This window comes from Cherax quadricarinatus, chromosome 29 (assembly GCF_038502225.1).
Source record: "Cherax quadricarinatus isolate ZL_2023a chromosome 29, ASM3850222v1, whole genome shotgun sequence".
Lineage (NCBI taxonomy): Eukaryota > Metazoa > Arthropoda > Malacostraca > Decapoda > Parastacidae > Cherax > Cherax quadricarinatus.
In genome coordinates this window covers 48,700-75,823 of record NC_091320.1, presented here as the reverse complement: position 1 = coordinate 75,823, position 27,124 = coordinate 48,700, and the positions used below count along the sequence as shown (strand labels likewise).

At 49.5% G+C, this 27,124-nt stretch overlaps 1 protein-coding gene across 9 annotated transcripts in view; it reads left to right on the top strand.

The window, feature by feature from the left end:
- Orc5 (origin recognition complex subunit 5) overlaps positions 1-27,124 on the top strand; it is a 157,002-nt gene that overhangs the window by 89,639 nt on the left and 40,239 nt on the right. For all 9 annotated transcript variants that reach the window (XM_070089567.1, XM_070089568.1, XM_070089569.1 and 6 more), the window contains 2 exons: positions 21,788-21,927; positions 26,612-26,693. In XM_070089567.1, the coding sequence (XP_069945668.1) occupies positions 21,788-21,927; positions 26,612-26,693 (222 nt within the window). The remainder of the gene's footprint in view (positions 1-21,787; positions 21,928-26,611; positions 26,694-27,124) is intronic.

The window sequence follows — 27,124 nt, the reverse complement described above, 5'->3', positions numbered from 1 at the left end:
GTTTGTTGAAAGAAGAAGAAGAATTGTGTTTTGTAGTAGATCTTTTAATTTCATAACCAGTTGATGTTTAGACACATATATTATGTACAGAATCATTAATCATACGCTCACAAACACACACGTACACATTGATAGTTGATTTTGTACACCTGGCTGAAACACATTGTATTGTCTACAAATATATACAAGGTATTTACATGTCCCAGTTATGTTTCTAGAACTCCGGGATTGTATAATACTCCATGAAGCATGGATTCATGCAGAGTGCCACCCTACATTGCTGACACATGAATCGTGTGTCCTTCTGCTGTTTCGGTCGTTTTTTGGTGTTAGCAACACACAGTACACTTTTTCTGAAAATACTTCTTTTTTGGGGTAGAAGGTATTTGTATCAGGTAGTGACATTTAGCGAGGATTTGGTCTGGCACTTACCCCACTGGTTGTGGTTGGGGGACAGGTCGCTGTTGTGGGTCAGGTACAGGTGTGGTACTATACTTTTTTATTATCTATACTTTATGACATTGAGGGTGAATTCTGCATAATGAAGTCATTTTCCAGTCTTTATTTCATACATATTGAAGGCATTGAGCATTGCAATGTCTACAAGGTGGAAAAACACTTTCATGTTCTACTTGCGACTCCTACGCACACAGTCAACAAACCCTATCATCATGTCACACTTGTTGAATAGCCGCATACTGTTTATATAGTCAATGACAGCAACTTGCTTTACAGTACATTCATTGGTGTCCCAGTTTGCCTTGTATCATCTCGTTTCTGTGGATGTTTGACAGCTACATTATGTCCTGTTCATCATGCCATGTCAGTGCCATGATGTCATTGGCATGAAATACGTACACTGCACCTTCAGCACTGCCTCCAGTGAACCTTGTCATGTGTTTTCTATTTTTTCCTCACATGGAGGAAATCAACAAGCATAGAGCCTGTATATTAGTTATCTGTGTACAGTATATAACCCTTGCCAAGGTATGGCCCTATCATCTTGTGAACAACATCACCGGAAATGCCCAGCATCCGCCCGTCATCATTGAGTGTGTTTCTCCTGGCGTGGACAGTGACATCAAACGCTATGCCTCTCTCAGTCACATAACAAAACGTTTTATACCAAAGCTATTATATTTGCTTGGTATATATTGTTTGAATGACATTCATCCCTTGAACAGAATCAAGGACTTGTCAACAACAATGTTCTTGAAGGGATAAAAGTAGGCACTGAATTTCTGCTTCATATACTTAAACACTTCCTGGAGCGAATCTGCTGCTGGCAAGGAGGCCACGGAAGACAGGAGTACTGAGGAAGTAGTCTGTGGACCAGTACTGTGCTATATTGTGCCTACACATATGAGGCATAAGCATGACAGTGCCAAGGATTAAATACATTTTGGCCACAGTCGTATCTTTCCATCTGCGCAGCCATGATGATTCTGCAACGTCTGTGTTGTCCATTATATAGCGGTAATAATGGTTTGTCTGGGTGACAATCAAGCTCATTATCGGCTCGTCAGAGTACAACTGGAAATAGTCTAACTCTGTAGACTCATTCGTGATGGGGCATTCTGGGAGGATGCCAATTCCACTGGCATCAAAATCAAAAGGATGTAGCATGAATGTTGTACTTTGTGCCCAGTTTCATTCACGGTCTGATGGTGCAGGGTAGACCTGTGGCATGGAGCATAGGGGAGCAGGAGGAGGGACAGGAGTGGAGGCAGCAAATGGCTGAGGGGGTGCCAGGGTGTCCTTTGCTCACCCACCACTACATGCGGCCCAGGCACCATGCCACCCACCGCCACCTCCTCCTCCTCTGCCACCTCCTCCTCCTCTGCCACCTCCTCCTCCTCTGCCACCTCCTCCCCCTCCTCCTCTGCCACCTCCTCCCCCTCCTCCTCTGCCACCTCCTCCCCCTCCTCCTCAGCCACCTCCTCCCCCTCCTCCTCTGCCACCTCCTCCTCCTCCTCCTCTGCCACCTCCTCCTCCTCTGCCACCTCCTCCTCCTCCTCCTCCTCCTCCGCCTCTGCCTCCTCCTCCGCCTCCTCCTCCACCTCCTCCTCCGCCTCCTCCTCCGCCTCCTCCTCCGCCTGCTCCTCCTCCTCCTCCTCCGCCTCCTCCTCCACCTCCACCTCCGCCACCTCCTCCTCCCCCTCCTCCTCCACCTCCTCCTCCGCCTCCTCTGCCGCCTCTGCCACCTCCTCCGCCACCTCCTCCGCCGCCTCCTCCGCCGCCTCCTCCGCCGCCTCCTCCGCCTCCTCCTCCTCCGCCTCCTCCTCCTCTGCCTCCTCCGCCTCCTCCTCCTCCTCCTCCTCCTCCTCCTCCGCCTCCTCCTCCTCCGCCTCCTCCTCCTCCGCCTCCTCCTCCTCCGCCTCCTCCTCCTCCACCTCCTCCTCCTCCGCCTCCTCCTCCTCCGCGGCCTCCTCCTCCTCCTCCGCCTCCTCCTCCTCCTCCTCCTCCTCCTCCTCCTCCTCAATCCCCCGCACATTCTCTTTCATGATCGGTATCACTGTCAGTGGCTGGGGTTTTCGATTGTGACCTCCCATGACCCTTGGGGATTGCATATGGAACACTACCTGAACATAGGCAGTGACACTTAAAAATACATTTCACTGGGGAATAATGTAAATCACTGTCACTCGAAGAATCCCCAAAGGGCATAAAATCAATTTCATTGTCACTTAAATCACTTTCACTATCATCATTGCAAGAAGATAATAATTTCCACTTGCATAGTTGCACTGGCCACCCCAGAGGTGCTTGGCTGAGGGTCTGGTGTAGTATTACGATGTTCCATAGGATTTCTAAAGTACTTATGGCATGAGTCTAGGGGATCTTCAGTATGTAATGTACACATGGGAAATCGTAATAAGAAATTATATATAATGATATAATTCAATCTGTTTTGTGGATCAATTTTAGTATTAAGGAGATAGAAAAAAATCATAAAATATATCTTTTAATATAACGTACAGTGGACCCTCAGCTAACGATATTAATCCGTTCCTGAAAGCTCATCGTTAGCTGAATTAATTTTCCCCATAAGAAATAATGGAAATCAAATTAATCTGTGCAAGACACCCCAAAGTATGAAAAAAAAAAATTTACCACATGAAATATTAATTTTAATACACACAAACTGACACTTACCTTTATTGAGTGTGGAAGTTGTTAATGTTTAGAAGGGGAATCCCCTTCCATTAAGACTTAAGGTATCAAGTCCTTTTCTGGGGTTACTTCCCTTCTTCTTTTAATGCCACTAGGACCAGCTTGAGAGTCACTGGACCTCTGTCACACAACAAATCTGTCTGTAGAGGTCTGTACCTTCCATTCCTTAAGATTTGCCTAAAATGGGCCACAACATTGTGGCCCATTTTAGCAGGCATACATGGAGTGTAGCAGGCATGCAGGGAGTGTAGCAGGAAGTGTAGCAGGCATGCAGGGAGTGCAGCAGGAAGGCAGGGAGTGTAGCAGGAATGCAGGGAGTGTAGCTGGAAGGCAGGGAGTGTAGCAGGTATGCAGGGAGTGCAGCAAGCATTCAGGGAGTGCAGCAGGCATGCATGGAGTGTAGCAGGCATGCATGGAGTGTAGCAGGCATGCAGGTAGTGTAGCAGGCATGCAGGTAGTGTAGCAGGCATGCAGGGAGTATATCAGGCATACAGGGAGTGTACCAGGAAGGCAGGGAGTGCAGCAGGCATGCAGGGAATATAGCAGGCATACCGGGAGTGTAGCACATATAGAATCAAGGAGTGTAGCAGGCATGCAGGGAGTGAAGCAGGCATGCAGGAAGTGAAGCAGGCATGCAGGGAGTGTAGCAGGCATGCAGGGAGTGTAGCAGGCATGCAGGAAGTGTAGCAGGCATTCAGGGAGTGTAGCAGGCATTCAGGGAGTGTAGCAGGCATGCAGGGAGTGTAGCAGGCATGCAGGGAGTGTAGCACACATACGAAGTGTGTAGCAGGCATGCAGGTAGTGTAGCAGGCACGCAAAGAGTGTAGCAGGCATTCAGGGAGTGTAGCAGGCATGCAGGGAGTGTAGCAGGCATGCAGGGAGTGTAGCAGGCACGCAGGGTGTGTAGCACGCATGCAGGAAGTGCAGCAGACATGCAGGGAGTGTAGCAGGCATACTGGAAGTGTAGCAGGCATGCAGGGAGTGTAGCAGGCATGCAGGGAGTGTAGCAGGCATCCAGAGATTGTAGCAGGCGTAGAGGGAAGGAGTGTAGCAGGCATGCAGGGAGTGTAGCAGGCATGCAGGGAGTGTGGCAGGCATACAGGGATTGTAGCAGGCATGCAGGTAGTATAGCAGGCATGCAGGATGTGTAGCAGGCATGCAGGGAGTGTAACAGACATGCAGGGAGTGTTGCAGGCATACAGGAAGTGTAGCAGGCATGCAGGGAGTGTAGCAGGCATTCAGGAAGTGTAGCAGGCATGAAGGGAGTGTAGCAGGCATACAGGGAGTGTAGCAGGGATGCAGGGAGTGTACCAGGCATAGAGGCAAGGAGTGTAGCAGGAATACAGCGAGTGCAGCAGGCATTCAGGGAGTGTAGCAGGCATACAGGGAGTGTAGCAGGCATTCATGGAGTGTAGCAGGCATGCAGGTAGTATAGCAGGCATGCAAGGAGTGTGGCAGGCATTCAGGAAGTGTAGCAGGCATGCAGGTAGTATAGCAGGCATGCAGGGTGTGTAGCAGGCATTCAGGAAGTGTAGCAGGCATGCAGGTAGTATAGCAGGCATGCAGGGTGTGTAGCAGGCATTCAGGAAGTGTAGCAGGCATGCAGGGAGTGTAGCAGGCATGCAGGGAGTGTAGCAGACATGCAGGGAGTGTAGCAGGCATACAGGAAGTGTAGCAGGCATGCAGGGAGTGTAGCAGGCATGCAGGGTGTGTAGCAGGCATTCAGGAAGTGTAGCAGGCATGCAGGATGTGTAGCAGGCATGCAAGGAGTGTAACAGACATGCAGGGAGTGTAGCAGGCATACAGGAAGTGTAGCAGGCATGCAGGGAGTGTAGCAGGCATGCAGGGTGTGTAGCAGGCATTCAGGAAGTGTAGCAGGCATGCAGGGAGTGTAGCAGGCATGCAGGGAGTGTAGCAGGCATACAGGGAGTGTAGTAGGGATGCAGGGAGTGGAGCAGCACAAATGGAGTGTAGCAGGCATTCAAGGAGCATAGCAGGCATACAGGGAGTGTACCAGGCATAGAGGCAAGGAGTGTAGCAGGAATACAGCGAGTGCAGCAGACATTCAGGGAGTGTAGCAGGCATACAGGGAGTGTAGCACGCATGCAGGGAGTGTAGCACGCATGCAGGGAGTGTAGCAGTCATGCAGGGAGTGTAGCAGGAAGGCAGGGAGTGTAGCAGGAAGGCAGGGAGTATAGCTGGCATGCAGGGAGTGTAGCAGGCATACAGGGAGTGTAGTAGGGATGCAGGGAGTGGAGCAGCACAAATGGAGTGTAGCAGGCATTCAAGGAGCATAGCAGGCATACAGGGAGTGTACCAGGCATAGAGGCAAGGAGTGTAGCAGGAATACAGCGAGTGCAGCAGGCATACAGGGAGTGTAGCACGCATGCAGGGAGTGTAGCACGCATGCAGGGAGTGTAGCAGTCATGCAGGGAGTGTAGCAGGCGTGCAGGGAGTGTAGCAGGAATACAGCGAGTGCAGCAGGCATACAGGGAGTGTAGCACGCATGCAGGGAGTGTAGCACGCATGCAGGGAGTGTAGCAGTCATGCAGGGAGTGTAGCAGGAAGGCAGGGAGTGTAGCAGGAAGGCAGGGAGTGTAGCAGGAAGGCAGGGAGTGGAGCAGGAAGGCAGGGAGTGTAACAGGCATGCAGGGAGTGTAGCAGGCATGCAGTGAGTGTAGCAGGAAGGCAGCGAGTGTAGCAGGAAGGCAGGGAGTGTAGCAGTCATGCAGTGAGTGTAGCAGGCGTGCAGGGAGTGTAGCAGGAAGGCAGGGAGTGTAGCAGGAAGGCAGGGAGTATAGCTGGCATGCAGTGAGTGTAGCAGGGAGGCAGTGAGTGTAGCAGGCATGCAGGGAGTGTAGCAGGAAGGCAGGGAGTGTAGCAGGAAGGCAGGGAGTGTAGCAGTAAGGCAGGGAGTGTAGCAGGAAGGCAGGGAGTGTAGCACGAGTGCACGGCATGTAGCAGGCGTGCAGGGAGTGTAGCAGGCATGCAGGGAGTGTAGCAGGCATGTAGGAAGTGCTGCAGGCATACAGGGAGTGTAGCAGGAAGGCAGGGAGTGTAGCAGGAAGGCAGGGAGTATAGCTGGCATGCAGTGAGTGTAGCAGGGAGGCAGTGAGTGTAGCAGGCATGCAGGGAGTGTAGCAGGAAGGCAGGGAGTGTAGCAGGAAGGCAGGGAGTGTAGCAGTAAGGCAGGGAGTGTAGCAGGAAGGCAGGGAGTGTAACAGGCATCCAGGGAGTGTAGCACGAGTGCACGGCATGTAGCAGGCGTGCAGGGAGTGTAGCAGGCATGCAGGGAGTGTAGCAGGCATGTAGGAAGTGCTGCAGGCATACAGGGAGTGTAGCAGGAAGGCAGGGAGTGTAGCAGGCATGCAGGGAGTGTATCAGGGATGCAGGAAGTGTTGCAGGCATGCAGGGAATGTAGCAGGAAGGCAGGGAGTGCACCAGGAAGGCAGGAAGTGCAGCAGGCATGCAGGGAGTGTAGCAGACGTGCAGGGAGTGTAGCAGGCGTGCAGGGAGTGTAGTAGACATGCAGGGTGTGTAGTAGGCATGCAGGGAGTGTAGCAGGTAGGCAGGGAGTGTAACAGGCATGCAGGGAGCGTAGAAGGAAGCCAGGGAGTGCAGCAGGCATACAGGGAGTGTAGCAGTCATGCAGGGAGTGTAGCAGGCGTGTAGGGAGTGTACCAGGCATATAGGAAGTGTAGTAGGCTTGCAGGGAGTGTAGCAGGCATGCAGGGAGTGTAGCAGGCATGCAAGTAGTGTAGCAGGCATGAAGGAAGTGCAGCAGGCATGCAGGGAGTGTAGCAAGAAGGTAGGGTGTGTAGCAGGCATGCAGGGAGTGTCGCATGAAGGAAGGGTGTGTAACAGGCATGCAGGGAGTGTTGCGTGAAGGCAGGGAGTGTAGCAGGAAGGCAGGGAGTGTAGCAGAGATGCATGGAGTGTGTGCAGGAAGGTATGGAGTGTAGCAAGCATGCAGGGAGTGTAGCAGGCATATAGGGAGTGTAGCAGGCATTGAGGGAGTGTAGCAGGCATGCAAGGAGTGTAGCAGGCATGAAGGGAGTGCAGCAGGCATGCAGGGAGTGCAGCAGGCATGCAGGCAGTGTAGCAAGAAGGTAGGGTGTGTACCAGGCATGCAGGGAGTGTTGCATGAAGGCAGGGAGTGTAGCAGGAAGGCAGGGAGTGTAGCAGAGATGCATGGAGTGTGTGCAGGAAGGTATGGAGTGTAGCAAGCATGCAGGGAGTGTAGCAGGCATACAGGGAGTGTAGCAGACATGCAGGGAGTGTGGTAGGCATGCAGGGAGTGTAACAGGAAGGGAGAGATTATAGCAGGAAGGCAGGAAGTACAGCAGGCATGCAGGGAGTGTAGCAGGCATGCAGGGAGTGTAGCAGGCATGGAGGGAGTGTAGCAGGCATGGAGGGAGTGTAGCAGACATGCAAGGAGTGTAGCAGGCATGAAGGGAGTGCAGCAGGCATGCAGGGAATGTAGCAAGAAGGTAGGGTGTGTAGCAGGCATGCAGGGAGTGTCGCATGAAGGCAGGGTGTGTAACAGGCATGCAGGGAGTGTTGCGTGAAGGCAGGGAGTGTAGCAGGAAGGCAGGGAGTGTACCAGAGATGCATAGAGTATAGCAGGCATACAGGGAGTGTAGCAGGCATACAGGGAGTGTAGCAGGCGTGCACGGAGTGTAGCAGACATGCAGGGAGTGTGGTAGGCATGCAGGGAGTGTAGCAGGAAGGCAGGGAGTGTAGCAGGAAGGCAGGGAGTGTAGCAGGAAGGCAGAGAGTGTAGCAGGCATGCAGAAAGTGTAGCAGGAAGGTATGGAGTGCAGAAGGAAGGGAGTGTAGCAGGCACGCAGGGAGTGTAGCAGGCATGGAGGGAGTGTAGCAGGCATACAGGGAGTTTAGCAGGCATGCAGTGAGTGTAGCAGGCATGCTGGGAGTGTAGCAGGGAGGCAGGGAGTGTAGCAGGCATGCAGGGAGTGTAGCAGGCATGGAGGGAGTGTAGCAGGTATACAGGGAGTGTAGCAGGCATGCAGGGAGTGTAGCAGGCATGCAGGGAGTGCAGCAGGAAGGCAGGGAGTGTAGCAGGCATGCACGGAGTGAAGCAGACATGGAGGGAGTGTAGCAGGCATACAGGGAGTGTAGCAGGCATGCAGTGAGTGTAGCGGGCATGCTTGGAGTGTAGCAGTGACTCAGTGAGTGTAGCAGGCATGCAGGGAGTGTAGCATGAAGGCAGGGAGTGTAGCAGGCATGCAGGGAGTGTAGCATGCATGCAGGGAGTGTACCAGGAAGGCACGGAGTGTAGCAGGGAGGCAGGGAGTGTAACAGTCATCAAGGGAGTGTAGCAGGAATGCACGGCATGTAGCAGGTGTGCAGGGAGTGTAGCAGGAATGCAGGGAGTGTAGCAGGCATGCAGGGAGTGTAGCAGGCATGTAGGAAGTGCTGCAGGCATGCAAGGAGTGTAGCAGGACGGCAGGGAGTGTAGCAGGCATGCAGGAGTGTAGCATGCATGCATGGAGTGTAGGAGGCATGCAGGGAGTGTAGCAGGAAGGCAGGGAGTGTAGCAAGAAAGTAGGGAGTGTAGCTGGAATACGGAGTTTAGCAGGCATGCAGGGAGTGTAGCAGGCATGCAGGGAGTGCAGCAGGGAGTGTAGCAGGCATGCAGGGAGTGTAGCAGGCATGCAAGGAATGTAGCAGGAAGGCAGGGAGTGCAGCATGAAGGCAGGGAGTGTAACAGGCATGGAGGGAGTGTAGCAGGGAGGCAGGGAGTGTAGCAGGGAGGCAGGGAGTGTAGCAGGCATGCAGGGAGTGTAGCAGGAAGGCAGGGAGTGTAGCAGGCATGCAGGGAGTGTATCAGGGATGCAGGAAGTGTTGCAGGCATGCAGGGAATGTAGCAGGAAGGCAGGGAGTGCACCAGGAAGGCAGGAAGTGCAGCAGGCATGCAGGGAGTGTAGCAGGAAGGCAGGGAGTGTAGCAGGCATGCAGGGAGTGTATCAGGGATGCAGGAAGTGTTGCAGGCATGCAGGGAATGTAGCAGGAAGGCAGGGAGTGCACCAGGAAGGCAGGAAGTGCAGCAGGCATGCAGGGAGTGTAGCAGACGTGCAGGGAGTGTAGCAGGCGTGCAGGGAGTGTAGTAGACATGCAGGGTGTGTAGTAGGCATGCAGGGAGTGTAGCAGGTAGGCAGGGAGTGTAACAGGCATGCAGGGAGCGTAGCAGTCATGCAGGGAGTGTAGCAGGCGTGTAGGGAGTGTACCAGGCATATAGGAAGTGTAGTAGGCTTGCAGGGAGTGTAGCAGGCATGCAGGGAGTGTAGCAGGCATGCAAGTAGTGTAGCAGGCATGAAGGAAGTGCAGCAGGCATGCAGGGAGTGTAGCAAGAAGGTAGGGTGTGTAGCAGGCATGCAGGGAGTGTCGCATGAAGGAAGGGTGTGTAACAGGCATGCAGGGAGTGTTGCGTGAAGGCAGGGAGTGTAGCAGGAAGGCAGGGAGTGTAGCAGAGATGCATGGAGTGTGTGCAGGAAGGTATGGAGTGTAGCAAGCATGCAGGGAGTGTAGCAGGCATATAGGGAGTGTAGCAGGCATTGAGGGAGTGTAGCAGGCATGCAAGGAGTGTAGCAGGCATGAAGGGAGTGCAGCAGGCATGCAGGGAGTGCAGCAGGCATGCAGGCAGTGTAGCAAGAAGGTAGGGTGTGTACCAGGCATGCAGGGAGTGTTGCATGAAGGCAGGGAGTGTAGCAGGAAGGCAGGGAGTGTAGCAGAGATGCATGGAGTGTGTGCAGGAAGGTATGGAGTGTAGCAAGCATGCAGGGAGTGTAGCAGGCATACAGGGAGTGTAGCAGACATGCAGGGAGTGTGGTAGGCATGCAGGGAGTGTAACAGGAAGGGAGAGATTATAGCAGGAAGGCAGGAAGTACAGCAGGCATGCAGGGAGTGTAGCAGGCATGCAGGGAGTGTAGCAGGCATGGAGGGAGTGTAGCAGGCATGGAGGGAGTGTAGCAGACATGCAAGGAGTGTAGCAGGCATGAAGGGAGTGCAGCAGGCATGCAGGGAATGTAGCAAGAAGGTAGGGTGTGTAGCAGGCATGCAGGGAGTGTCGCATGAAGGCAGGGTGTGTAACAGGCATGCAGGGAGTGTTGCGTGAAGGCAGGGAGTGTAGCAGGAAGGCAGGGAGTGTACCAGAGATGCATAGAGTATAGCAGGCATACAGGGAGTGTAGCAGGCATACAGGGAGTGTAGCAGGCGTGCACGGAGTGTAGCAGACATGCAGGGAGTGTGGTAGGCATGCAGGGAGTGTAGCAGGAAGGCAGGGAGTGTAGCAGGAAGACAGGGAGTGTAGCAGGAAGGCAGAGAGTGTAGCAGGCATGCAGAAAGTGTAGCAGGAAGGTATGGAGTGCAGAAGGAAGGGAGTGTAGCAGGCACGCAGGGAGTGTAGCAGGCATGGAGGGAGTGTAGCAGGCATACAGGGAGTTTAGCAGGCATGCAGTGAGTGTAGCAGGCATGCTGGGAGTGTAGCAGGGAGGCAGGGAGTGTAGCAGGCATGCAGGGAGTGTAGCAGGCATGGAGGGAGTGTAGCAGGTATACAGGGAGTGTAGCAGGCATGCAGGGAGTGTAGCAGGCATGCAGGGAGTGCAGCAGGAAGGCAGGGAGTGTAGCAGGCATGCACGGAGTGAAGCAGACATGGAGGGAGTGTAGCAGGCATACAGGGAGTGTAGCAGGCATGCAGTGAGTGTAGCGGGCATGCTTGGAGTGTAGCAGTGACTCAGTGAGTGTAGCAGGCATGCAGGGAGTGTAGCATGAAGGCAGGGAGTGTAGCAGGCATGCAGGGAGTGTAGCATGCATGCAGGGAGTGTACCAGGAAGGCACGGAGTGTAGCAGGGAGGCAGGGAGTGTAACAGTCATCAAGGGAGTGTAGCAGGAATGCACGGCATGTAGCAGGTGTGCAGGGAGTGTAGCAGGAATGCAGGGAGTGTAGCAGGCATGCAGGGAGTGTAGCAGGCATGTAGGAAGTGCTGCAGGCATGCAAGGAGTGTAGCAGGACGGCAGGGAGTGTAGCAGGCATGCAGGAGTGTAGCATGCATGCATGGAGTGTAGGAGGCATGCAGGGAGTGTAGCAGGAAGGCAGGGAGTGTAGCAAGAAAGTAGGGAGTGTAGCTGGAATACGGAGTTTAGCAGGCATGCAGGGAGTGTAGCAGGCATGCAGGGAGTGCAGCAGGGAGTGTAGCAGGCATGCAGGGAGTGTAGCAGGCATGCAAGGAATGTAGCAGGAAGGCAGGGAGTGCAGCATGAAGGCAGGGAGTGTAACAGGCATGGAGGGAGTGTAGCAGGGAGGCAGGGAGTGTAGCAGGGAGGCAGGGAGTGTAGCAGGCATGCAGGGAGTGTAGCAGGCATACAGGGAGTGTAGCAGGCATGGAGGGAGTGTAGCAGGAAGGCAGGGTGTGTAGCAGGCATGCAGGGAGTGTGGCAGGCATGGAGGGTGTATAACAGGCATGCAGTGAGTGTAGCAGGGAGGCAGTGAGTGTAGCAGGCATGCAGGGAGTGTAGCAGGAAGGCAGGGTGTGTAGCAGGCATGCAGGGAGTGTGGCAGGCATGGAGGGTGTATAACAGGCATGCAGTGAGTGTAGCAGGGAGGCAGTGAGTGTAGCAGGCATGCAGGGAGTGTAGCAGGAATGCAGGGAGTGTAGCAGGAATGCAGGGAGTGTAGCAGGCATGCAGGGAGTGTAGCAGGCATGCAGGGAGTGTAGCAGGCATGTAGGAAGTGCTGCAGGCATACAGGGAGTGTAGCAGGCATGCAGGGAGTGTAGCAGGGATGCAGGAAGTGCTGCAGGCATGCAGGGAATGTAGCAGGAAGGCAGGGAGTGCAGCAGGAAGGCAGGAAGTGCAGCAGGCATGCAGGGAGTGTAGCAGGCGTGCAGGGAGTGTAGCAGGCGTGCAGGGAGTGTAGTAGACATGCAGGGTGTGTAGTAGGCATGGAGGGAGTGTAGCATGAAGGCAGGGAGTGTAACAGGCATGCAGGGAGCGTAGAAGGAAGCCAGGGAGTGCAGCAGCCATACAGGGAGTGTAGCACGCATGCAGGGAGTGTAGCACGCATGCAGGGAGTGTAGCACGCATGCAGGGAGTGTAGCAGGCGTGCAGGGAGTGTAGCAGGAAGGCAGGGAGTGTAGCAGGAAGGCAGGGAGTGTAACAGGCATGCAGGGAGTGTAGCAGGCATTCAGTGAGTGTAGCGGGAAGGCAGGGAGTGTAGCAGGAAGGCAGGGAGTGTAGCAGTCATGCAGGGAGTGTAGCAGGCGTGCAGGGAGTGTAGCAGGAAGGCAGGGAGTATAGCTGGCATGCACTGAGTGTAGCAGGGAGGCAGTGAGTGTAGCAGGCATGCAGGGAGTGTAGCAGGAAGGCAGGGAGTGTAGCAGTAAGGCAGGGAGTGTAGCAGGAAGGCAGGGAGTGTAGCAGGCATGCAGGGAGTGTAGCAGGCATGTAGGAAGTGCTGCAGGCATACAGGGGGTGTAACAGGAAGGCAGGGAGTGTAGCAGGCATGCAGGAAGTGTAGCAGGGATGCAGGAAGTGTTGCAGGCATGCAGGGAATGCAGCAGGAAGGCAGGGAGTGCAGCAGGAAGGCAGGAAGTGCAGCAGGCATGCAGGGAGTGTAGCAGGCGTGCAGAGAGTGTAGCAGTCATGCAGGGAGTGTAGCAGGCGTGTAGGGAGTGTAGCAGGCATGCAGGAAGTGTAGCAGGCTTGCAGGGAGTGTAGCAGGCATGCAGGGAGTGTAGAAGGAAGCCAGGGAGTGCAGCAGGCATACAGGAAGTGTAGCAGGCTTGCAGGGAGTGTAGCAGGCATGCAGGGAGTGTAGCAGGCATGCAGGGAGTGTAGCAGGCATGCAAGGAGTGTAGCAGGCATGAAGGAAGTGCAGCAGGCATGCAGGGAGTGTAGCAAGAAGTTAGGGTGTGTAGCAGGCATGCAGGGAGTGTCGCATGAAGGGTGTGTAAAAGGCATGCAGGGAGTGTTGCATGAAGGCAGGGAGTGTAGCAGGAAGGCAGGGAGTGTAGTAGAGATGCATGGAGTGTGTGCAGGAAGGTATTGAGTGTAGCAAGTATGCAGGGAGTGTAGCAGGCATACAGAGAGTGTAGCAGGCATGGAGGGAGTGTAGCAGGCATGCAGGGAGTGTAGCAGTCATGCAAGGAGTGTAGCAGGCATGAAGGGAGTGCAGCAGGCATGCAGGGAGTGTAGCAAGAAGGTAGGGTGTGTAGCAGGCATGCAGGGAGTGTCGCATGAAGGCAGGGTGTGTAACAGGCATGCAGGGAGTGTTGCATGAAGGCAGGGAGTGTAGCAGGAAGGTAGGGAGTGTAGCAGAGATGCATGGAGTGTGTGCAGGAAGGTATGGAGTGTAGCAGGCATGCAGGGAGTGTAGCAGGCATACAGGGAGTGTAGCAGGCGTGCACGGAGTGTAGCAGACATGCAGGGAGTGTGGTAGGCATGCAGGGAGTGTAGCTGGAAGGCAGGGAGTGTAGCAGGAAGGCATGGAGTGTAGCAGGAAGGCAGAGAGTGTAGCAGGAAGGCATGGAGTGCAGAAGGAAGGCAGGGAGTGTAGCAGGCATGCAGGGAGTGTAGCAGGCATGCAGGGAGTGTAGCAGGCATGGAGGGAGTGTAGCAGGCATACAGGGAGTTTAGCAGGCATGCAATGAGTGTAGCAGGCATGCTGGGAGTGTAGCAGGCATGCATGGAGTGTAGCAGGCACGCAGGGAGTGTTGCAGGCATGGAGGAAGTGTAGCAGGCATACAGAGAGTGTAGCAGGCATGCAGTGAGTGTAGTGGGCATGCTGGGAGTGTAGCAGTGAGGCAGGGAGTGTAGCAGGAAGGCAGGGAGTGTAGCAGGCATGCAGGGAGTGTAGCAGGCATGCAGGGAGTGTACCAGGAAGGCAGGGAGTGTAGCAGGAAGGCAGGGAGTGTAACAGGCATCTAGGGAGTGTAGCAGGAGTGCACGGCATGTAGCAGGAATGCAGGGAGTGTAGCAGGCATGCAGGGAGTGTAGCAGGCATGTAGGAAGTGCTGCAGGCATGCAGGGAGTGTTGCAGGCATGCAGGGAGTGTAGCAGGAAGGCAGGGAGCGCAGCAGGAAGGCAGGAAATGCAGCAGGCATGCAGTTAGTGTAGCAGGCGTGCAGGGAGTGTAGCAGGCGTTCTGGGAGTGTAGTAGACATGCAGGGTGTGTAGTAGGCATGCAGGGAGTGTAGCAGGAAGGCAGGGAGTGTAGCAGGAAGGCAGGGAGTGTAGCAGGCATGCAGGGAGCGTAGAAGGAAGCCATGGAGTGCAGCTGGCATACAGAGTGTAGCACGCATGCAGGGAGTGTAGCACGCATGCAGGGAGTGTAGCAGGCATGCAGGGAGTGTAGCAGGCATGCAGGGAGTGTAGCAGGCGTGTAGGGAGTGTAGCAGGCATGCATGAAGTGTAGCAGGCTTGCAGGGAGTGTAGCAGGCATGCAGATAGTGTAACAGGGAGGCAGGGAGTGTAGCAGGCATGGAGGGAGTGTAACAGGAAGGGAGAGAGTGTATCAGGAAGGCAGGGAGTACAGCAGGCATGGAGGGAGTGTAGCAGGCATGCAGGGAGTGTAACAGGAAGGAAGAGAGTGTAGCAGGAAGGCAGGGAGTACAGCAGGCATGCAGGGAGTGTAGCAGGCATGCAGATAGTGTAGCCGGGAGGCAGGGAGTGTAGCAGGCATGGAGGGTGTGTAGCAGGCATGCAGGGAGTGTAGCAAGAAGGTAGGGTGTGTAGCAGGCATGCAGGGAGTGTCGCATGAAGGCAGGGTGTGTAACAGGCATACAGGGAGTGTTACATGAAGGCAGGGAATGTAGCAGAGATGCATGGAGTGTAGCAGGAACTCAGGGAGTGTAGCAGGCATGCAGGGAGTGTAGCAGGAAGGCAGGGAGTGTAGCAGGCAAGCAGGGAGTGTAGCAGGAAGGCAGGGAGTGTAGCAGGCATGCAGGGAGTGTAGCAGGAAGGCAGGGAGTGTAGAAGGCATGCAGGGAGTTTAGCAGGCATGCAGGGAACGTATCATGAAGGCAGGGTGTGTAACAGGCATTCAGGGAGTGTTACATGAAGGCAGGGAGTGTAGCAGGCATGCAGGAAGTGTAGTAGGAAGGTAGGTTGTGTAGCAGGAATGCAGGGAGTGTTGCATGAAGGCAGGGAGTGCAGCAGGAAGGCAGGGAGTGTAGCAGGAAGGCAGGGAGTGTGGCAGACATGCAGGGAGTGTAGCAGGACCTCAGGGAGTGTAGCAGGCATGCAGGGAGTGTAGCAGGAAGGCAGGGAGTGTAGCAGGCATGCAGGGAGTGTAGCAGGAAGGGAGGGAGTGTAGCAGACAAGTAGGGAGTGTAGCAGGAAGGCAGGGAGTGTAGCAGGCATGCAGGGAGTGTAGCAGGAAGGCAGGGAGTGTAGCTGGCATGCAGGGAGTTTAGCAGGCATGCAGGGAACGTATCATGAAGGCAGGGTGTGTAACAGGCATTCAGGGAGTGTTGCATGAAGGCAGGGAGTGTAGCAGGAAGGCAGGGAGTGTAGCAGGAAGGCAGGGACTGTAGCATGCATGCAGGGAGTGTAGCAGGCATACAGGGAGTGTAGCGGGAAGGCAGGGAGTGTAGCAGGCATGCAGGGAGTGTAGCGGGAAGGCAGGGAGTGTAGCAGGCATGCAGGGAGTGTAGCAGGAATGCAGGGAGTGTAGCAGGCATGCAGGGAGTGTAGTAGGAAGGCAGGGAGTGTAGCAGGAAGGCAGGGAGTGTAGCAGGAATGCAGGGAGTTGACAGTTCTTTGTGGGACAGGGGTGCAGTGAGCTTCAAGCTGGTCCTAGTGGCAGTAAAAGACAAACAGGGGGAGTAACTGCTCTTTGCCTTTTTCCATATGCCAATAAGAGTCTTGGCAAGTAAGACACATGGGCAACAGTTAGCAACTTTATTCCGAAACGTTTCGTCTACACAGTAGGCTTCTTCAGTTGAATACAGAAAGTAGGCAGAAACAGTAGAGATGTGAAGACGATGCAATCAGTCCATCACCCTTGAAGTCTTAGAATTTGAGGTTGTCAGTCCCTCAGCCTGGAGAAGTTCAGTTCCATAGTCAGAAATTATCTGAAGATCAAGTGACAGTGCGGAGACTTAAATGCTGTCGGAAGGAGAGGTGCAGAGTAGTGAGAATTGTTGGATCTGAGAGGGACATGACCTCTCAGTGGCTACGTTCTCAATACTACTACTCTGCACCTCTCCTTCCGACAGTATTTAAGTCTCTGCACTGTTGCTTGATCTTCAGATAGCTCCTGACTATGGAACTGAACTTCTCCAGGCTGAGGGACTGACAACCTCAAATTCTACGACTTCAAGGGTGATGAGCTGATTACATCGTCTTTACATCTCTACTGTTCCTGCCTACTTTCTGTGTTCGACTGAAGAAGCCTACTGTGTAGGCGAAACGTTTCGGAATAAAGTTGCCTAACTGTTGCCTACGTGTCTTACCTACCAACCTGTCGGTATTGTATACCATTTTGATGTTCATCTTGTCAGACACTGCAACACATGGCATCTTGGTACAGAAAACACCTTGGACAACCTTTTCAAGTGAGAATTGTTGGATCTGAGAGGGACATGACCTCTCAGTGGCTACATTCTCACTACTACTACTCTGCACTTCTCCTTCCGACAGTATTTAAGTGTCCGCACTGTTGCTCGATCTTCAGATAGTTCCTGACTATGGAACTGAACTTCTCCAGGCTGAGGGACTGACAACCTCAAATTCTACGACTTCAAGGGTGATGGACTGATTACTTCGTCTTCACATCTCTACTGTTCCTGCCTACTTTCTGTATTCGACTGAAGAAGCCTACTGTGTAGGCGAAACGTTTCGGAATAAAGTTGCCTAACTGTTGCCTATGTGGCTTACCTACCAACCTGTCGGTATTGTATACCATTTTGATGTTCAATAAGAGTCTTCAGTAAAGGTATGTAATGTTCATTTATTAATAAAGTTTGTGCATTATATTTCTTTCTCATTGTTTTGTGTATGTAAAACTATAGTTAATCTTCAAAAAATGTATTTTTCTTTATGTTTTTGGGTGTCTGGAACAGATTAATTGTTTTTTTTTTTTTATTTTTTTTTTTTATTATCACACTGGCCGATTCCCACCAAGGCAGGGTGGCCCGAAAAAGAAAAACTTTCACCATCATTCACTCCATCACTGTCTTGCCAGAAGGGTGCTTTACACTACAGTTTTTAAACTGCAACATTTACACCCCTCCTTCAGAGTGCAGGCACTGTACTTCCCATCTCCAGGACTCAAGTCCGGCCTGCCGGTTTCCCTGAACCCCTTCATAAATGTTACTTTGCTCACACTCCAACAGCACGTCAAGTATTAAAAACCATTTGTCTCCATTCACTCCTATCAAACACGCTCACGCATGCCTGCTGGAAGTCCAAGCCCCTCGCACACAAAACCTCCTTTACCCCCTCCCTCCAACCTTTCCTAGGCTGACCCCTACCCCGCCTTCCTTCCACTACAGACTGATACACTCTTGAAGTCATTCTGTTTCACTGCATTCTCTCTACATGTCCGAACCACCTCAACAACCCTTCCTCAGCCCTCTGGACAACAGTTTTGGTAATCCTGCACCTCCTCCTAACTTCCAAACTATGAATTCTCTGCATTATATTCACACCACACATTGCCCTCAGACATGACATCTCCACTGCCTCCAGCCTTCTCCTCGCTGCAACATTCATCACCCATGCTTCACACCCATATAAGAGCGTTGGTAAAGCTATACTCTCATACATTCCCCTCTTTGCCTCCAAGGACAAAGTTCTTTGTCTCCACTGACTCCTAAGTGCACCACTCACCCTTTTCCCCTCATCAATTCTATGATTCACCTCATCTTTCATAGACCCATCCGCTGACACGTCCACTCCCAAATATCTGAATACATTCACCTTCTCCATACTCTCTCCCTCCAATCTGATATCCAATCTTTCATAACCTAATCTTTTTGTTGTTCTCATAACCTTACTCTTTCCTGTATTCACTTTTAATTTTCTTCTTTTGCACACCCTACCAAATTCATTCACCAATCTCTGCAACTTCTCTTCAGAATCTCCCAAGAGCACAGTGTCATCAGCAAAGAGCAACTGTGACAACTCCCTCTTTGTGTGATTCTTTATCTTTTAACTCCACGCCTCTTGCCAAGACCCTCGCATTTACTTCTCTTACAACCCCATCTATAAATATATTAAACAACCACGGTGACATCACACATCCTTGTCTAAGGCCTACTTTTACTGGGAAATAAATTCCCTCTGTCCTACATACTCTAACTTGTGCCTCACTATCCTCGTAAAAACTCTTCACTGCTTTCAGTAACCTACCTCCTACACCATACACCTGCAACATCTGCCACATTGCCCCCCTATCCACCCTGTCATACGCCTTTTCCAAATCCATAAATGCCACAAAGACCTCTTTAGCCTTATCTAAATACTGTTCACTTATATGTTTCACTGTAAACACCTGGTCCACACACCCCGTACCTTTCCTAAAGCCTCCTTGTTCATCTGCTATCCTATTCTCCGTCTTACTCTTAATTCTTCCAATAATAACTCTACCATACACTTTACCAGGTATACTCAACAGACTTATCCCCCTATAATTTTTGCACTCTCTTTTTTGTCCCCTTTGCCTTTATACAAAGGAACTATGCATGCTCTCTGCCAATCCCTAGGTACCTTACCCTCTTCCATACATTTATTAAATAATAGTACCAACCACTCCAAAACTATATCCCCACCTGCTTTTAACATTTCTATCTTTATCCCATCAATCCCGGCTGCCTTACCCCCTTTCATTCTACCCACTGCCTCACGAACTTCCCCCACACTCACAACTGGCTCTTCCTCACTCCTACAAGATGTTATTCCTCCTAGCCCTATACACGAAATCACAGCTTCCCTATCTTCTTCAACATTTAACAATTCCTCAAAATATTCCCTCCATCTTCCCAATACCTCTAACTCTCCATTTAATAACTCTCCTCTCCTATTTTTAACTGACAAATCCATTTGTTCTCTAGGCTTCCTTAACTTGTTAATCTCACTCCAAAACTTTTTCTTATTTTCAACAAAATTTGTTGATAACATCTTACCCACTCTCTCATTTGCTCTCTTTTTACATTGCTTCACCACTCTCTTAACCTCTCTCTTTTTCTCCATATACTCTTCCCTCCTTGCATCACTTCTACTTTGTAAAAACTTCTCATATGCTAACTTTTTCTCCCTTACTACTCTCTTTACATCATCATTCCACCAATCGCTCCTCTTCCCTCCCGCACCCACTTTCCTGTAACCACAAACTTCTGCTGAACACTCTAACACTACATTTTTAAACCTACCCCATACCTCTTCGACCCCATTGCCTATGCTCTCATTAGCCCATCTATCCTCCAATAGCTGTTTATATCTTACCCTAACTGCCTCCTCTTTTAGTTTATAAACCTTCACCTCTCTCTTCCCTGATGCTTCTATTCTCCTTGTATCCCATCTACCTTTTACTCTCAGTGTAGCTACAACTAGAAAGTGATCTGATATATCTGTGGCCCCTCTATGAACATGTACATCCTGAAGTCTACTCAACAGTCTTTTATCTACCAATACATAATCCAACAAACTACTGTCATTTCGCCCTACATCATATCTTGTATACTTATCCTCTTTTTCTTAAAATATGTATTACCTATAACTAAACCCCTTTCTATACAAAGTTCAATCAAAGAGCTCCCATTATCATTTACACCTGGCACCCCAAACTTACCTACCACACCCTCTCTAAAAGTTTCTCCTACTTTAGCATTCAGGTCCCCTACCACAATTACTCTCTCGCTTGGTTCAAAGGCTCCTATACATTCACTTAACATCTCCCAAAATCTCTCTCTCTCCTCTACATTCCTCTCTTCTCCAGGTGCATACACACTTATTATGACCCACTTTTCGCATCCAACCTTTACTTTAATCCACATAATTCTTGAATGTACACATTCATATTCTCTTTTCTCCTTCCATATCTGATCCTTCAACATTACTGCTACCCCTTCCTTTGCTCTAACTCTCTCAGATACTCCAGATTTAATCCCATTTATTTCCCCACACCGAAACTCCCCTACCCCCTTCAGCTTTGTTTCGCTTAGGGCCACTACATTCAACTTCTTTTCATTCATAACATCAGCAATCATCTGATTCTTGTCATCCGCACTACATCCACGCACATTCAAGCATCCCAGTTTTATAAAGTTTTTCTTCTTCTCTTTTTTAGTAAATGTCTACAGGAGAAGGGGTTACTAGCCCATTGCTCCCGGCATTTTAGTCGCCTCATACGACACGCATGGCTTACGGAGGAAAGATTCTTTTCCACTTCCTCATGGAGCCACCCTGCCTTGGTGGGAATCGGCCAGTGTGATAATAAAAAAAAAAAAGAGCTATTTAGAAAAAGGAGAAAAACCTAGATGTATGTATATATATATGCATGTGCGTGTCTGTGAAGTGTGACCAGAGTGTAAGTAGGAGTAGCAAGATATCCCTGTTATCTAGCGTGTTTATGAGACAGAAAAAGAAACCAGCAATCCTACCATCATGCAAAACAGTTACAGGTTTCTGTTTCACAGTCATCTGGCAGGACAGTAGTACTTCCCTGTGTGGTTGCTGTCTGCCAACCTATTGTATTTACACTTAATTCTTATGGGAAATATTATTCTGTTTTCGGCCATTTCGGTTTTAGGCAGACCTTCTGGAATGAATTACGGCCGATAACTGAGGATGCACTGTACATGAGTGGGTGTCTGTGGGTGTGAGTTGGACCTGACTAGCTTGTGCTAGTAGGTCTGATGCCGTGCTCCTTCCTTAAGTGAATGTGACTTGACCTGACTAGGTTGGGTCATTGGCTTAAGCCAGTGGGAGACTTGGACCTGCCTTGCATGGGCCAGTAGGCCTGCTGCAGTGTTCCTTCTTTCTTATGTTCTTAACTAGTTCATGCTATAAGTTCAGTAAATTATAATAAGTTCAGTAAATTACAGTGGACCCCCGACTTACGATCAGCTCCCAACTCGAACAATTATGTAAGTGTATTTTTGTAAGTGCTTTTGTAAGTGTATTTTTGGGGGTCTGAAACAGATTAATCTAATTTAAAATATTCCTTATGGGAGCAAATTCATTCGGTAACGGCACCCAAACAGCCTCCTGGAACGAATTAATATCGTAAGCTGGGGGTTCACTGTATTACAATGGTTCTTGAGAGGTGATTTAATTGTGATGTCTGTGCATGTTTAGTAAGACAACTATTAAATAAGAGATGGTGAATGTGCTTTATTCCTTACAATATTGTGATGCTGAAAAAAATGGGAGCAATAAAAAATTTTAACATTTAATACGCAGAAATTTTTTTTAATGATTTCTGGCAATGTCATAGTTAAACAAAAGATGAAGAGGCATTTATCATTGGTAGTATTTCTAATTTATTAATAGATTTAACTTCTCCGATGAATTCTTTGTTTATTGCTCATATTCTGTATGATTACATCTAAATATAATAGGAAGTTATTTTAAATTTTGGTGACATTTGCAGGTCCAGCTTCATTTCAAGGCTTATTGTGAGCCTCTGGAAAAGGGAGAGGCTGATGAGCATGACATTCGTTTATTATGGAGAAATATTGAGCCACAGCTGAAGAAGTCAATGAGTTCTGTGTATCTCAGAGAAGTGTCCAGGTAGTATGCTCATAATGTTGTTATTGGAACAACACATCTTTGTATTGAATTAAATCTTTATAAAACTGCGGGAGGGAAGAGGAGCGATTGGTGGAATGATGATGTAAAGAGAGTAGTAAGGGAGAAAAAGTTAGCATATGAGAAATTTTTACAAAGTAGAAGTGATGCAAGGAGGATAGAGTAGACAAACCATACCCCCGGCCGGGATTGAACCCGTGGTCATAGAGTCTCAAAACTCCAGCCCGTCGCGTTAGCCACTAGACCAGCTAGCCACAATAAAATTCATCCAACTAGGTATATTTCTACACCATAGGAAGGTTAGCACAGGCACCACTGTGACCACAAATGCAAGTTTTTACAGATGAATCTCCAGCTAGCGTGGCCGTGACGAACTCTAGCTCAAGTCCCTTCACTGCCGTCAACATGACTCAAGAAATCGTAATGACGATTGCAAACAAACCATACCCCCGGCCGGGGGTCATGTTGACGGCAGTGAAGGGACTTGAGCTAGAGTTCGTCACGGCCACGCTAGCTGGAGATTCGTCTGTAAAAACTTGCATTTGTGGTCACAGTGGTGCCTGTGCTAACCTTCCTATGGTGTAGAAATATACCTAGTTGGATGAATCTTATTGTGGCTAGCAGGTCTAGTGGCTAACGCGACGGGCTGGAGTTTTGAGACTCTATGACCGCGGGTTCAATCCCGGCCGGGAGTATGGTTTGTTGGCAATTGTGTCATTACGATTTCTTGAGTCAGGATAGAGTATATGGAGAAAAAGAGAGAGGTTAAGAGAGTGGTGAAGCAATGTAAAAAGAGAGCAAATGAGAGAGTGGGTGAGATGTTATCAACAAATTTTGTTGAAAATAAGAAAAAGTTTTGGAGTAAGATTAACAAGTTAAGGAAGCCTAGAGAACAAATGGATTTGTCAGTTAAAAATAGGAGAGGAGAGTTATTAAATGGATAGTTAGAGGTATTGGGAAGATGGAGGGAATATTTTGAGGAATTGTTAAATGTTGATGAAGATAGGGAAGCTGTGATTTCGTGTATAGGGCAAGGAGGAATAACATCTTGTAGGAGTGAGGAAGAGCCAGTTGTGAGTGTGGGGGAAGTTCGTGAGGCAGTAGGTAAAATGAAAGGGGGTAAGGCAGCCGGGATTGATGGGATAAAGATAGAAATGTTAAAAGCAGGTGGGGATATAGTTTTGGAGTGGTTGGTGCAATTATTTAATAAATGTATGGAAGAGGGTAAGGTACCTAGGGATTGGCAGAGAGCATGCATAGTTCCTTTGTATAAAGGCAAAGGGGATAAAAGAGAGTGCAAAAATTATAGGGGGATAAGTCTGTTGAGTGTACCTGGTAAAGTGTATGGTAGAGTTATAATTGAAAGAATTAAGAGTAAGACGGAGAATAGGATAGCAGATGAACAAGGAGGCTTTAGGAAAGGTAGGGGGTGTGTGGACCAGGTGTTTACAGTGAAACATATAAGTGAACAGTATTTAGATAAGGCTAAAGAGGTCTTTGTGGCATTTATGGATTTGGAAAAGGCGTATGACAGGGTGGATAGGGGGGCAATGTGGCAGATGTTGCAACTGTATGGTGTAGGAGGTAGGTTACTGAAAGCAGTGAAGAGTTTTTACGAGGATAGTGAGGCTCAAGTTAGAGTATGTAGGAAAGAGGGAAATTTTTTCCCAGTAAAAGTAGGCCTTAGACAAGGATGTGTGATGTCACCGTGGTTGTTTAATATATTTATAGATGGGGTTGTAAGAGAAGTAAATGCGAGGGTCTTGGCAAGAGGCGTGGAGTTAAAAGATAAAGAATCACACACAAAGTGGGAGTTGTCACAGCTGCTCTTTGCTGATGACACTGTGCTCTTGGGAGATTCTGAAGAGAAGTTGCAGAGATTGGTGGATGAATTTGGTAGGGTGTGCAAAAGAAGAAAATTAAAGGTGAATACAGGAAAGAGTAAGGTTATGAGGATAACAAAAAGATTAGGTGATGAAAGATTGAATATCAGATTGGAGGGAGAGAGTATGGAGGAGGTGAACGTATTCAGATATTTGGGAGTGGACGTGTCAGCGGATGGGTCTATGAAAGATGAGGTGAATCATAGAATTGATGAGGGAAAAAGAGTGAGTGGTGCACTTAGGAGTCTGTGGAGACAAAGAACTTTGTCCTTGGAGGCAAAGAGGGGAATGTATGAGAGTATAGTTTTACCAACGCTCTTATATGGGTGTGAAGCGTGGGTGATGAATGTTGCAGCGAGGAGAAGGCTGGAGGCAGTGGAGATGTCATGTCTGAGGGCAATGTGTGGTGTGAATATAATGCAGAGAATTTGTAGTTTGGAAGTTAGGAGGAGGTGCGGGATTACCAAAACTGTTGTCCAGAGGGCTGAGGAAGGGTTGTTGAGGTGGTTCGGACATGTAGAGAGAATGGAGCGAAACAGAATGACTTCAAGAGTGTATCAGTCTGTAGTGGAAGGAAGGCGGGGTAGGGGTCGGCCAAGGAAGGGTTGGAGGGAGGGGGTAAAGGAGGTTTTGTGTGCGAGGGGCTTGGACTTCCAGCAGGCATGCGTGAGCGTGTTTGATAGGAGTGAATGGAGACAAATGGTTTTTAATACTTGACGTGCTGTTGGAGTGTGAGCAAAGTAACATTTATGAAGGGATTCAGGGAAACCGGCAGGCCGGACTTGAGTCCTGGAGATGGGAAGTACAGTGCCTGCACTCTGAAGGAGGGGTGTTAATGTTGCAGTTTAAAAACTGTAGTGTAAAGCACCCTTCTGGCAAGACAGTGATGGAGTGAATGATGGTGAAAGTTTTTCTTTTTCGGGCCACCCTGCCTTGGTGGGAATCGGCCGGTGTGATAATAAAAAAAAAAAAAAAATAAAAAAGTCTGTTGAATATACCTGGTAAAGTGTATGGTAGAGTTATTATTGGAAGAATTAAGAGTAAGATGGAGAATAGGATAGCAGATGAACAAGGAGGCTTTAGGAAAGGTAGGGGGTGTGTGGACCAGGTGTTTACAGTGAAACATATAAGTGAACAGTATTTAGATAAGGCTAAAGAGGTTTTTGTGGCATTTATGGATTTGGAAAAGGCGTATGACAGGGTGGATAGGGGGGCAATGTGGAAGATGTTGCAGGTGTATGGTATAGGAGGTAGGTTACTGAAAGCAGTGAAGAGTTTTACGAGGATAGTGAGGCTCAAGTTAGAGTATGTAGGAGGGAGGGAGATTATTTTCCAGTAAAAGTAGGCCTTAGACAAGTATGTGTGATGTCACCGTGGTTCTTCAATATACGTATTTATAGATGGGGTTGTAAGAGAAGTAAATGCGAGGGTCTTGGCAAGAGGCGTGGAGTTAAAAGAAAAAGAATCACACATAAAGTGAGAGGTGTCACAGTTGCTCTTTGCTGATGACACTGTGCTCTTGGGAGATTCTGAAGAGAAGTTGCAGAGGTTGGTGGATGAATTTGGTAGGGTATGCAAAAGAAGAAAATTAAAAGTGAATACAGGAAAGAGTAAGGTTATGAGGATAACAAACAGATTAGGTGATGAAAGATCGGATATCAGATTGGAGGGAGAGAGTATGGAGGAGGTGAATGTATTCAGATATTTGGGAGTAGACGTGTCAGCGGATGGGTCTATGAAAGATGAGGTGAATCATAGAATTGATGAGGGGAAAAGGGTGAGCGGTGCACTTAGGAGTCTGTGGAGACAAAGAACTTTGTCCTTGGAGGCAAAGAGGGGAATGTATGAGAGTATAGTTTTACCAACGCTCTTATATGGGTGTGAAGCATGGGTGATGAATGTTGCAGTGAGGAGAAGGCTGGAGGCAGTGGAGATGTCATGTCTGAGGGCAATGTGTGGTGTGAATATAATGCAGAGAATTCGTAGTTTGGAAGTTAGGAGGAGGTGCGGGATTGCCAAAACTGTTGTCCAGAGGGCTGAGGAAGGGTTGTTGAGGTGGTTCAGACATGTAGAGAGAATGGAGAAAAAACAGGATGACTTCAAGAGTGTATCAGTCTGTAGTGGAAGGAAGGCGGGGTAGGGGTCGGCCATGGAAAGGTTGGAGGGAGGGGGTAAAGGAGGTTTTGTGTGCGAGGGGCTTGGACTTCCAGCGGGCATGCGTGAGCGTGTTTGATAGGAGTGAATGGAGACAAATGGTTTTTAATACTTGATGTGCTGTTGGAGTGTGAGCAAAGTAACATTTATGAAGGGATTCAGGGAAACCGGCAGGCCGGACTTAAGTCCTGGAGATGGGAAGTACAGTGCCTGCACTCTGAAGGAGGGGTGCTAATGTTGCAGTTTAAAAACTGCAGTGTAAAGCACCCTTCTGGCAAGACAGTGATGGAGTGAATGATGGTGAAAGTTTTTCTTTTTTGGGCCACCCTGCCTTGGTGGGAACCTGCCAGTGTGTTAATAATAAAAAAAATAAAAATTGGGTAGTCAGTTATCCTAAATTTGTTAGGTTGGTGGAAGTATAGTGCCTGCACTCTGAAGGCAAAGTGTGGATGTTGCAATTAGGAGGGTCATTTGAATTAAGATGTCTGCACTTTCGGCAATATAGCTTTTGAATGATTGATAGTGAATGTGTCCTTTTTTGATACACACTACTTTGAGAAAAAGATGGCTGGTGTGACAAACAACACATTCAAATGTGAATAGACTCATTGATTTGTTATGCTTTCCAGTGCTCAATATGAGAGGATGCAGCAGCTGACTGAGACAGCACCTACTGACCAATCACACTTTAAATCAGCCTTGACCAATAAGGTATAAGCCAGTCTCATTTCTTTCTTATTTCATTTACTAACCACTGTATTTTAATATTTGTGTATTGAATTAAAAACATTGTATTGCGTATTGTTTAAACTTTTTTACTGGTAAGAACTAGGGTGGCTACCTACGTAATAAGTACACTATCTGTGAACTAAAAAAATGTGCAGAGTCAAGGCTTTATTATATATTTTGTGCTGTACTATTGAGTATTAATTATCATGAGTGTCTCAGTACATTCACATGGCAGATAAATCCATGTGTGTTCAACATTTCTTAGTATATACAGTGGACCCCCGCCTTACGAACGCATCGCGTTACGTTAAATCCACCATACGAAGCATTTGAAAGCCAAAATTTTGCCTCGCCTCACGATAAAAAACTCACCTTATGTGATTCATCTGGGACGCGTCCCACTTGGCCTCAGC